The sequence below is a fragment of the Anas platyrhynchos genome, chromosome 3 (genome assembly GCF_047663525.1).
Source record: "Anas platyrhynchos isolate ZD024472 breed Pekin duck chromosome 3, IASCAAS_PekinDuck_T2T, whole genome shotgun sequence".
Classification (NCBI taxonomy): domain Eukaryota; kingdom Metazoa; phylum Chordata; class Aves; order Anseriformes; family Anatidae; genus Anas; species Anas platyrhynchos.
The window spans coordinates 38,650,562-38,663,504 of record NC_092589.1 but is presented as its reverse complement, the minus strand read 5'-3'; the positions used below and the strand labels follow the sequence as shown (position 1 = coordinate 38,663,504).

Genomic DNA, 12,943 nt, shown 5'->3' with positions numbered 1-12,943 from the left:
TTGTATCTGCACTGATGTACAAGCCCAGCAACAAACACCGTTCTTCCTTCTGCCCCTTCTCCCTGTTTAACACAGGGCACACCCTCCAAGGAACAGACAGCTAAAAACAAGAGTTTCTCTCTTCAAAGAGACTGTTTCAAAAAATCTTTCCACTGCTAAAAACTCCTTGTTGAGTTGTTCATCTTTGTTTTCTTAATACAAGGGTTATCGAAGGATGCCGCACCATATCAAGGTAGTAACCTGTAGTTTTTCAACACTCACCTCCACAGCGTGTTCGTGCTATTCTGCAGTGAATCACTGTCGTGGCTTTGGCTGGGATGGAGTTAGTTTTCCTCACAGAGGCTCACGTGATGCTGTGTTTTGGATTTTTGATGAGAACAGAGGTGATACCACACCGATGTTTTAGCTGTTGCAGCGGTGCCTGCACAGAGCCAAGGACGTCTCTGCTCCTCGTGCTGCCCTGCCAGCCAGCAGGCTGTGGGTGCACCAGGAGCTGGGAGGGGACACAGCCAGGACAGCTGGCCCCAACCAACCAAAGGGATGTCCCACACCACGTGGAGTTGTGCTCAGTGGTAAGACCTTGGGAAAAGGAGGAGGAAGGGGGAGGTCTTTGGAGTGATGGTGTCGCCCTCCCAAGAAACCATGACATGCTGAGCCCTGCTGTCCTGGACCTGGCTGAACACCTGCCTGCCGATGGGAAGTGGCAAACGGCCTGCCTGTTTCTTTTGCTTTGCCCAGTAAACTGTCTTCATCCCAGCCCAGGAGTTCTCTCATACTTTCACCTTTACGGGTCTCTCCCCACCCCACCCAGAGAGACTGAGCAAGCAGCAGGGTGGTGCTGAGCCGCCAGCCAGGGCTAGCCCGCATGGACTACTCTTCCCTGCAGCTGCCTCTCTGCCAGGATCAGTTACAAAGCCTGCAGAAGCACCAGCACCACTATGCTACAACACAGACCATCACACAGGCTGGGCAGGTTCATTTGTTAAGACCCAACATCTGAAATATTACTGACCATCATGCATCAGCCCAACAGCTCTGCAGCATTTAAATCTCAAGTTTCATAAGCATTTAATCTTTCATCTGAAAAACTGAGTCATATTCAAACTTCAGTCTTTGTCACTGTCTGTGAGACCTCTGCATTCAGAAGAAACCAAGGGCTGTAGCTTTCTTAAAAATCATCACATGACACAGTAAGAGCACCACACAACCGGCCTTTATTATGGCAGCCGCAAAAATTGTGTTTTTAGCTGAACACTGCAGCAACATCCATTCTCCACATCTGCTGCATGTTTGACAAGACTTTTACTGGATGAGTATCTCCCAGCCTTCGTGGTGGGTTCGGTACTATCAGAACTAGCAGCCCTGCCAGCCCCACCAAAACATAATTTTGTTTTAGAGCAAACCCACATTACGTTCCACTAACTGAATTCAGATCATTATTTAATAGGTTAGACAGACTTAGAGTCTAGCTTTGTCTAGCCAAGGTAAATTAGCTTGTACAGCAATATAAATAAGCCTTCTTCACAGAAATCCAGCTTGTTTTTAAGGCTACTGTGTCTCAGTGTTTCCTCATGACCTCCCTTCCACATGATAACCTCCTTACTGTTTACCAAGACAGATACCGACATATCTGAAAGTACAGGAAGTCCAGTCCACCTGGAGGTATTTAAAAGACATTCATGGCACAAACCAGGAAGCCCAGCACCCAGACAGAAACCCAGCAGTCTATCTTCACCTACAGCACTCCTTACAAGAGGAGGCACAGCTACTCCAGCACTCTTGCTTTGCTACACAGGGAATTTTCCACAGATTTCCAAAGCTTAAACTAGCTTAGAGCCTGGCTTAAATGTAAGCCTGCTGTGCCAGTTTAGCTCAGCATTTCTCCAAACATCATGGCATTTCCCACCGAGGGATACACGGTGCGCCTGGACGGGGCACAGTGCAGCACGTTCCACATCTTTTGTGCTGCTGACAGTTGTGTGTGTGCTCCTGTGCATGACCTGAAGATCATCCACCAGATGGCATAGCTGGAAAGGTAGGAAGAAAAAAAACACACAACAAAACAGCACACTAAAGCTAAAAAGAGGCGATCATCTTTTTGTACACCATAGCTTAACTGTGCCTGACCCACAACTACAACTCTAAATACTTGCACAAGAAAAACAGTCCTAGGGCTAATTCAGTTTATTCCCTTTTGTGGTCACATAGCCTGAATGTTTTCACTAACCTACAGAATTTTGTGGTTACGTGACCTGTAAATGGTTGCAGATCCATTGATACATGATTTCTCTATCAAACTAAATCTTATTACAAGCCAAAAGTATCTCCAAGATCAGGCACACATCTAGAAGAACCAGCACCTCCCTCATTCTTCCAGTAAATAAGCAGGAATGGAAAGTCTGGAGATAGAAGAAAAAAGGAGAACATTGCTACCTTCAGTCTTTAAGCATACATTATACACTTCAGCTTTATTTTCCTCCAAATAAAAAAGTTATTTATACAGTGCCATTAACTAGTAACCCAACACCAGACATACTGTACAAGAAAGTCAATGCATAACAAGCCCTTAGCATTCCTAAATTCATACTGATTTAATGAATAAAAAGGTTAGAACTCAGTAATATGCAAGAACATGGAAATGAAAAACTAGAGTCTTAGGAGACTATCATCACGTATTAGTCTCAGTTGAGCCTCTCCGAAAACTGTCCCTAGTTTAACTCGAGAGCTAATCAGTCTGGCTTCCAGCACGCAAAAGGTCTCTAAAATAAATATATGTTCAGGATAAGCACGCATGCACATCTGGTGAGGGCTAGGAGGACGTTCTCAATTAATTCTCCCAAGCAGCCTGGCTATAAGCCACCTCATACTGATGTCTCAAAAATAAAAAAAGAACCACATGGAGGGTAAGATGATCTATGTAGGTAACTCCAATCAAAAGGCAAGTGGTCTCGAGCAACCACAGTAAAAACAGTCAAGAGCAACCCAATTAAAGAAGAGGAAGACAACATAAGAGCTAGTACCACAGCACAGAAACAGGGTCACGAACCAGCAGCCCAATGACAACTGGAAAGTTTCCTGTTGCAGTTTTGTTGCGTATTTGCTACCTTTAAAATTTATGTGCAGCAGCCACTGAGACAATTGCTGTTCAAACTGAAAGCTATCCATTTCACTTTAAGTAACCAAAAGGACCAAACACAAACTGCCTGCTAACATTTCATAAAAAATACGTTTGATTTTTTAACGTGTATTGTTTACCACTTAAAAGCCGTGTTTCCTCATTGTTTTAGTCCAAACTGAAGTGAGAGTAATGGAGCCAACATACTTTTAACTAATTAATTGCTCCAGAGATAAAAGCCTATAGGAATTTTTCTGCGCAAGCAGCACGAAGAGGGATCCATACTCACTTTACCAGAACAGGTCAGCTAAGCAACAGCATAAGCTATGGTCTGTGAGCTGCCAACCATACAAAAAGAATTCATTGTGGAACACTACTATTCAACCACAGCTTAAAATACTGTATGTTAGCAGTAAAACAACTAAAAAATGTTAAATGGAAGCAAAAATAATCCAGTCGCAATACACTTCATTTTAGTGCTTTGTTTTTTTTTTTCCTTCCAAATGCAACTTGGAAGAATCTATTCCCTTTCAGATACAAGATGTTGTACAAGGCACTCCTACAACTCCTACAACTGTTTGTAGCTGACAAGCAGAAAAAAGTCATCTTGTTTTCCTAAAAAGAGCCTTCCTAATCTGCTCAGAGCAAGAAAGACTGAAAAACAGATGCAAAAATACAAGAAAAAATAGAAAGCACGGGTCAGATCGCTCAGTCTCGCTGCAACCAACCATAACCAAAAAAATACTGAGCTGCAACACCAGTAGTAATGGTGTGTGCAAAAGGTATGGAGTACTTTAAGTCTTGATCGCCTCCTCTTAAACCATTCTGTATTTAAGCAACTACCAGAAGAGCAAGGGAGTAAAGTACCTCTTGACAATTCAGGTGTCTCTACAAAAAAAAAAAAAAAAGTAATCAAAAAAACCCTATGACACCATACTTATTCATTGTGAAGTCCCCAGAAATACGTGCAATGAAAGTCAATGTTTACTAGGTTCTGTTTTGCTTGTCTGAAACTGACCTACTAATCCGGATTTCAACATCCAGAAAATGGGAAGTTTATCTGCAATACTGATCAGAGATAAACTCTGACTGATGATCCCCGATGGTTCTTTCCATACTACATACACTACAGCACGTATCTTGAAACAAAAACATGACCGCAGCTGCCAAAGCCTTTGTGGATTTTAAAGTATTGATTTTACTGTTTATAAATTACAGTCCCACTTCTAAAAACAACAGCAATTACAAAGACACCCTCAACGCCTTAAAAATTCTGCTGAGCGATAACTCAGCTAGACAAAACTTTCAGACTTATAAAGCACATTTCTCCTCCAGAACCGTAGGTGCATTTTTTTTTCCATAAGCCCTCTGCAGAGCGACCCAAATACGCGAAGTTGGTATCTCCATTTGTGGCAAGCAGGCGAGCAGCACATCTCTCCGTGCGCGCACTCGCATCCCCAGCACACCAGGTATTTGTTGAATGTGGGAAGGAAGATTAATGCCAGCACAGGCCTGGGAACACCAGACACTCAGGACATAACTTATGTAAAAGGGAAGAGGGGACCCCTGTGCCCCCCAGCAGCGGGGCTCTGTCAGCCCCCTCGTTTCACAGGACCCCCCCCAGCCCCTTCACGGCCCCAGACGAGCCCGGGCGGCTGCCCCGCAGGCAGGCAGGCAACACCAGCTCCCTCCGTGCTGCCAGCTCCAGCCGCAGGCCTCCTCCTCGCCCTTTTATCGCTCTTCTTTTATTTTCCACACAACCACAGGCACTTCGCGCAGGGCCGGGCGGGCTCCCCGTGCCCCGGGCGAGGACGGGCTCCTCACCGCCTCCCCCCCGGGGGTCCCCGCAGGCTCCCCTCATCCCCCGGGGGGCTGCCGGTGCCCGGCCAGCGGCGCTCACCTTCCAGCAGCCGTGTGATCAGGCTGTCCACGTTCAGCTCCCCGTCCGCCATTTTGTGGCCGCCGCGCTCGGTCCCGGGCGGGGAGAGGGCGGGCTGGAGGGCGCCTCACGGAGGAGGAGGAGGAGGAGGAGGAGGTGGAGGAGGAGGAGGGGAGGAGCGGGGAGCGGCGGCCGCAGCACCGACGGCTCCCCCCACCCCCCGCGGCCACCACCAGCACCTCCGGTCCCCTCGGGCCGCCCGCCCCCGCTGGCAGCCCCGAGCGCCGCCGCCGCCGCCGCTCCCTCACGGCCGTAGCGGGGCGAAGCGGCCGCCCCTCCTGCCCGCCCCGCCTGCCCCCGCCTCAGCCGCCGCGCATGCGCACTGCGCGCCCCCTCCGCCCGCCGCGCAGGCTCCGGAGCGGGCTGGCGGGCTGCGGGGCGCATGCGCACGGCGCCGCCGATCCCCTGTGGGGTCTGGTAACGGCCCCCGGCAGGGCGCTGAGGGGGTTCCCCCCTCAGCTGCTGGTTCCCAGTTTATTTAAAAAGAAATGGAAAAGAAAATTCTTGAAAATATGTATTAAAAATAATTATAAAATAATTATAATCTCTCAGAACTGGAACTGTGCTCTTCGTAGCCCTGCTCTTAACGCAGTTGTCAAGAACCTCGTAATTAACGTGTGTTTGTGTCACTGTGGCCAGACCTGCTGACGTGCTTTTTTGGGGATTTCACACACACATATATATATATATATATAAATCTATATTTCACATATATCTATTGAAATTTATATTTCACATATATATATGTGAAATATATATATGCACATATATGAGTGCTCAAAAAGCACGTTAGTTTACATACTTTTGTCAACCATTGTTTGCCTTGAATGGACAGAAAAATGTTCTAAAATGTAGGTGAGAAGCAAAGCAGGACAGCAGACAACCACGCACATACAAAATATGTACGGTGACTGGCTCGTCCCTCACACCAACCAACCTCCAGATGTTATTAAAAAAAAAAAAAAAAAAACAAACACAAAAAACAGGCCACTTATTTATATGTCTAAATACAGGTGTCAATGTAGAACTTCTCTCGATGAGCTCAAATGTGATTTTCTCCATCCGTCTGTACAAGCCAGCAAAATCCTGCCACCTGTAGTAATTTCAAAACCTAGTTTTTATCTCTTGATTAGGAGAAAATGAGGATGAGAAAAACAAAAGCAATTAGGACGAGGCGGGGCAGTGATTAGGCGTCAGACACTGGTAGGTGTCCAGACAGCCAGGTAAAAGAGCACTCTTTTGAAATACGTAGGCAATGATAATAAAGTTTCACTTGGACTCACTGAGGGAAGAGGAAGAAACTCCAGAGAAGAAAATTTATTTTGTATCTCCTTTCGTAGGCAGCATACATGGAAATACAATTCCGACTTGTCTGCTGAAAGTATACACATATCCTTATTTTCCAGTTTCTGACAGTGGTGAAAATCTAAATAGCACATCAAAGCTTTGTCTTTCATTTCTTTGTTAAACTAGGAAAAGCAATTATTCAGCTCTTAAAAGGATCTTCCTTACCCTTACTACTTCATTCCTGCCAAAACTAATAGATACATGGTCTCTCCTGAGCTTTTAGGAATCGTCCCAGTTTCATTTCACACTACTGAAGTGCTGTGAAGGTTATTTTAAGCCACTGCAACATCAAGTTCAAACATAATAGTACATTATCGTAGAACATTCTGCATTGACAACAGAATAGGGATACGAAATTATCATTCCCTGTGACATAAATATACAATTAATTTGTCCTCAAAAGCTCCAGAAGATGCACAACTTTCAGATATATTGAGCAAAACATAATTCCTTAACAACTGTTTTTACTAGGCATGTCAGCATGTTCCAGAAACAACTCAGCAGCATATCATGATATCAAAATAATTTAAAAAGCAGATGCCGTGGAACAGAACATGCTGCAATAGAGGCTGGGAAAATACCCCACTTCTTCCTTTGTAGATCCTCTGCCCGTCTCTTGTTTAATTTGACCACATCATATCTGAACCCACAACGACATATATCACTCTTGACGTTGCGTTCTTGAGGACGTCTGGCACAAGCATAACTCTCTCAGTTATGCTCGGGTGAACGAGGGGCATCGTTATATGATGAGGGAAGCCCGCTGGTGCTACCCTTGGCATCGGAAGTATGACACCTCCCCATTCACCTCCTGGCTCCCATCTCTGCTGTGTCTTGGTTCCCACACCATATTGAGGCTTCTCTCCTGCTCCACGCACCTGTGCGGCAGGAACGGGGCTGGAGGGGCAGCGTTTCCTTCCCCATCTGCACGTGGGCCATCAGAGGGGAGGACAGTCGCTGTCCCTCGCTGTGCAGCAGAACTCTGCAAAGCATGCCCCCGCTTTCTTCGTAGCTTGAGCAGGAAAATGAGTATGTGACTTTCTTACTTGGGGCATAAAACTCGACAGATTCTGTGGTTTATAGTGGCATAATCCCATTGCAGCAAGTAGAATGAAAAGATCAGAGAATGAAGCCCGTTGTCTTCTACAACTCAGAAAGAAGTATTTAATGCAGACTGATTACATCATCTTTGATCCAGGGGAGATGTTCAGGAATTTCTGACATTACAGCATACACAGGTACAGACCAAAGATCTGGTGATTTAAGAAGCAGGAGGAGCTGAATGTTGCTGATGCTTTGGCAAATTCTCATTAATAATGCTCATCTTTCTAAATTTCCTTTCAGTTATTTTGAAATTTCCTCTTATGTCCACAAACACAGCTTTGCTGCCAACTTTCTCCCACTCGGTCTCAGTGCCATTTACCCTAAGTACCCTGCATGCCAACTTTCCTCTCTGTAACCACATGCTGTCTTGAGGTGTCCTTTAATTCAGTGCTATTCTGCTGAATATAAGACTTGAACAACAGAGATTTCCAAATAAGTTGGCATGAAATTGTAGGTTAGTAAGAGTTGCTCTCTAAACTGTGGTTCTCCAGACACAAGTTCTCAGTTGTTTTGCTACAGAGACACTTGTGCCCCAGCTACAGAGCACTGCGTCAACATCTCGGATATTTCCTACTCTTTTCTGGTTACCTTACATAGGCTCAGCCACCATGGTGACCACTTGTTCCTCTTTAAGGCTGGCACATGATGTGCACTTTTAAGTTATTTACTGTGACATCATAACCGCTGCTTTCAGAAACCATGGCGCCAGCTGCATTGTCCTGCTTGGTCTGTCCTCAGTTACTTGACTGAAAGCACATGGGACATTTTGACACCTTTCCAGTCCCTACAGCTTATTTCTGACGTGTTGTATCACCCTTGCTGAGCTTAACTTAGGGCTGGCTGTGGCTGCTGTGTAGGTGGGAGTAGCTGTGTGGCCACACAGTTGGTTTTCCATCATGTAATTAGGAGCATATTCTCTCTGGGCGGTGACAGCTGAAGCACTGCTGCCTCCTCAGTGGCCTTGTTCAGTTTCTGACTTGCAACAGGAGTTAGTGATCCCAATCAGCAAAGTCACCTGTTTTCTCAAGGCAGTTTGCTTACAAAATATCCACAGGTCCTGTTTATTTTATTTTATTTTGTATTTTTTTTTTAACCAGAAGTGGCAAGAAACTGCATCCAGGTGCTCTCAAAATAGACAAACACTTCAGATAAATTAGCACTATTTTGTTCCAAAAGTTTACTTCCAGACACAGGTGCAGAAAGCCAAACAGGTCTGACTCTATAGCTCTTTCTGACCCTTTTTCTCACTTTCTCAATATTTGCACTAAAGCTGAGTAAACAGTAGTTTATGTTATATTCTTTTCAAGATTTTAAAAATATATTGCTCTTCTACAGAGAGCTGAAATCAACTTTCCTGAGAAATTAGAGCAGGAGGAGGAGGGTCCCAAAATAAACAGTGGTTTGAGTTTAGAGGCATGTACCCAGGATGCAAAAAACTTTACCCTAATCGTTCAGTGATAGAGTTGGTCCATCCCTCTTGACGGAGCTATTATAGTTTGTAGAAATAGTTATATATTAATAGAGTCAAAGAGGCAGGGTATTATTAAAGTAATATGTTGTAAATATTCTACATACATTTTACACTTTTTCCACTTCAAAGAGCTAATAGGTAACTGAGATTCACCCTCCGCAGATTCTTGTCATACATTTACTCACAATTACCTGGGCACCTTTGGTGAGCTCTCAGTTTTAATTCCCACATTTGTAAAATGGGAATAATAACATATGTGAGCCTCTCCGGGTAATGAAGAGACATAACTGAAATATTTGAAACACATTATGAGGTCTTTGTTTGATATTCAGATGCATTTGCCATAATCATCAAAGCTTTAGTAATGACTTTTTTTTTTTATGAAAAAGACTTTTTCTGTAGATTCATATTGACCCTTGGTTCCTGTGAATGTAGCATGTTCTGATTGCCTCCTAAGCACACTGAAAGGGCAGAATAGGTCTGGATGTTACCTTATTTTCTCTGCAAGTAAACCAAGAAAGCAGCTTGATGATTTCAAGGACCACTGATGAAAAAGGTTTTTTTTTTTTTTTTTAAAGGAAAAAAAATAATAAAAAAAGAATAGGAATTTCAATCTGACTTGAAAGTCTTGTTTTGTAAAGAGCAGAGACTTCTGCCCTATCCCAGTAGTTCCAGGCTGAGCAAGATCAGCTCTGCCTTGAATGCATGACGGAGAGCCTCCAGGAGCCACATGTGAAACCACAAGGTAAAGCACATACAGCACTACATATCACAGATTACTTCATCGCTCAGTGTCAGAACTATTTAAAAGTGCGAGAAGTTTTTTATTATTTTTATTAGCGCATGATACAATCTCAGTTCCCCTGGCAGCCTGTCCTACTGCCCACAAACTATCAGAAATTCGCAACACCTGCTGTGGCATTACTCCCTAAGCAAGGGAGGGGGAAGGACTTTGAAGCAAAACAAGGCAAATAATTTGGGCCTGCAGGATCTGCAGACCTCAGTTTGGGGAATGTCAGTCAAGCTTACTGTTCCTCTGCACTGGAGAACAAAAATGTTCCTGCCCTCCTCTTTCCCAGGGAGGAACAGCTGTGAGAACTGAAAATGTCTGTATCCATTTTCCTAAGTAAACACAGGAATATTTAGTTTCAGCAAAAGCAGATGGTTTGTGCCCTGTGAATATGCTGGCATTTGACACTAGCAGCCAGAGTTTCACAGAAATAAAATGTGTGCAGAGCATCAGAAAGGGCTCCTTTTAACTCTGGGACTCAACTTACAAAATGAAAGCTAAGAATGCAGTAATAATATCCTTACAAAAAAATAAACAAAAAACAGCCTTTATCCAGAGATCTCAGAGTGCTCTCTAAATATTATTAATCAGTCTACATAACAGTCCATGGAGTAATTAAATTTTGTTACGAGTTTCTCACAGGGTTACGCTAAAGAAGAGAAGGTAAATGAGCTCCTTCGGGTTATGCAGTGAGTCACGGTCTCGCCTCTGTGTGCTCTGACCATCCACATTTCTCGTCTCTTGCTAATGCATCTCTAGTGTGCCGTGTCCTCATCTGTATTCCCAGGGCAGGATTGTTCAATGTGAAACCATTACTGTTAATAGCACAGGGACAGGACTGTGGTGTGTGCAGCATGCATTGCCGTCGCTGGGACATCTGAGTGCTCTACGGGGAATTTATAATATGCTGAAGCAATTTGTGAACAGCCCTCAAACCTCTTGCTAATGGCAGTTGCAGTGGGTGTTAAGTGTCTGAAGGTGTTTAATTATTTGGCGATTCTTATTGATTTGTGTTGTTATTGCTTAACATAACTCTGTACTAACACGGCATCTCTACCAATCTGAAAGCATTTTCCAAACAGTAAATAATTAAACCATACAATCCCAATAGGAACACCATTTTGCTGGGCAACTGGGGGATGGATGTGGTTTGCTCGGGATCAATCCGAGATTTAGGAGTGAGGCTCAGGGGGCTGCAGACCTCAGAGTCATTGGTGGGATGTGGCCCTGAAGCGCTGGCCCCCAGTCTTTGCTCGTGTGTAAAAACAGGCTTGGGACGCATTTCTTTTTACTCATACCTTCAGAGCAAACCTGCATGCCAAAGCACATCACCTTTCTGGATCCCTGACTAAAATGCCTATTTGTTGTGACTCACCAGGTCGTGCCTCAAACACAGGCATGAACTCCACGCGTGTCCCGTTTGCAGGACCCAGCTCGGGCCTAAAATGGCTCCTCGGGCGCTGGGTGCCGGCAAGGAGCCGCGGCGGGCCCTGGTTTCTCCCTTCTTCTGCAGGACGGAGGGTGTGCCACAGAGAGCACCTGCCCTGCAGTTGAGGCAATGCTGTAATTTAATATACTCCGTGATCAGCATTTTAAGAGTTTGAATTTGCTATTTCTCCATTATGTAATTACATAATAATAGTAACTTAACTAACACAACGTACGTGGAGTTTTGCTGTTGCTCGTTATGTAAATCAGGGAGATTTAGCAATATGTTACAAAATGGATACATGTATTTGGGTGTGAGATATAAGAGGCTACTTTGATTCACAAACAAAAAAAATTAAAAAGGAGTTGTCGGGAAAACCTATTTTATAAAGAAAGAACTGTTTAGTTGAATCTTATCTTGTGGCTTATTCACTAATGGGGAAACTGCAGAGCTTCGTTATTAAAAAAAAAAAAGAAAAAAGAAAAAAGGCAAGCAAACTTCTATCTTTTTGAGAAATGTAGATTTTTAATTTAGATTCAAAATCTGGATGATATACACGTGAGGAATTTGAGGCTGAATTTAGATAAGGTAACATGAATCACTAACAAAATACTGGTGAAGTAGCTAATCTTTAGGCACAAAAGAACATTTATTTTAGTTGTTAATCTGCTCATAAGAAGCAGATATTCTTTAAAGTACACTTCAGAAGAAATAACAGAAAATTGAAAGTCACATTTCAGTATCAAAACGTCAGCCGCCTTGCCTTCTACCAAACTGTGACACATGCTGGTCACTCATCTTATTTGCGTGGTATTTTTAGTATCTCTCAGGTAATCTAATTTGTCCTAGATGTTCCCAAAATACTTTGTCTATGTATGGTAAGGCCCGAAAGAGCAGGAGCTGGGAGAGACCCATAAAGCAGGAGCGTGGCTGTGGGCGACCTGGTGTGCGGCCTGCCCTAACCCCGCTGAGCAGAGCCAGGATGGCGGTGAGAGGATGGGACATGTGGTGGCAACCAGGGGAGGGGGACAAGCAGCCCCCTGCTTGTCCTGCTGTGGCCAAAATGCCCCTGGCCAGAGGCTAGCAGGAGGCTGTGGCCCTGTGCCACCCGGCCAAGCCATTACACCGCTCCGATAAGGCACGGGCCTTATCGTGCCTCAGCCTGCCATCTGCAGCATGCTGATAACGAAACGTAGATGCTTCAGAAGAATGTAGCTAGGCTTAATTGAGGTCTGTGACACGTTTTGGACTCTCTACAAGCTGTCGCAGTGCAGCGTCTAAGGTCTGGCTGTCACAGTGTGTTGCTCCTAGAGCCGTCTTCCTTCAACACCCTCCGCGTACTCGCTCTTCCAACAACGCTCGCCTTCGTTGTCCCCGCGCAGCTCTGGTGCCATTGTGTTGCCTGGACACCTTCTAATTTAAATTTCATATTTTGATTCCTGGGTGATAACTTCAAACACCAATTTTCTTCTACCACGCTATACGTCCTTTTTTCTTATTTTAATGAAACCTAGCAACCATATTGTAAATTGGAAATAACTACAGCCCATTAGACTACTGAAATCCCTGAAGATCTGAATTATTCACTATTAACAGAACTTGTATAATTATAGGTTAAGATATCACTTAGGCATTTAGCATACATCATCTCCACTGTTAATTTTTAGCTCTTGATCTGTATTAGTAACCTCAGCTTGCTAAATTAAAGGATATGCCTCCAATTAGCCTAAATTTAACATTCAAGAACA

The 12,943-nt window shown here is 44.2% G+C and overlaps 1 protein-coding gene across 2 annotated transcripts in view; it reads right to left on the bottom strand.

Annotated features, from left to right (window-relative positions):
• The window catches only part of PPP1CB (protein phosphatase 1 catalytic subunit beta), a 28,822-nt gene extending 23,467 nt beyond the window's left edge, over positions 1-5,355 (bottom strand). The window contains exons 1-2 of one of the 2 annotated variants that reach the window (XM_072035723.1): positions 4,582-4,835; positions 262-1,765 (exon numbers count right to left, since the gene is read on the bottom strand). Coding sequence is in view for 1 of the 2 variants with exons in the window: in XM_027454064.3 (XP_027309865.1) it covers positions 5,016-5,067 (52 nt within the window). In the remaining variant the exon portion in view is untranslated. Of the gene's footprint in view, positions 1-261; positions 1,766-4,581; positions 4,836-5,015 lie in introns of those variants that run through there. The other variant, XM_027454064.3, reaches the window with a different exon arrangement.
• Positions 5,356-12,943: the final 7,588 nt, after the last annotated feature.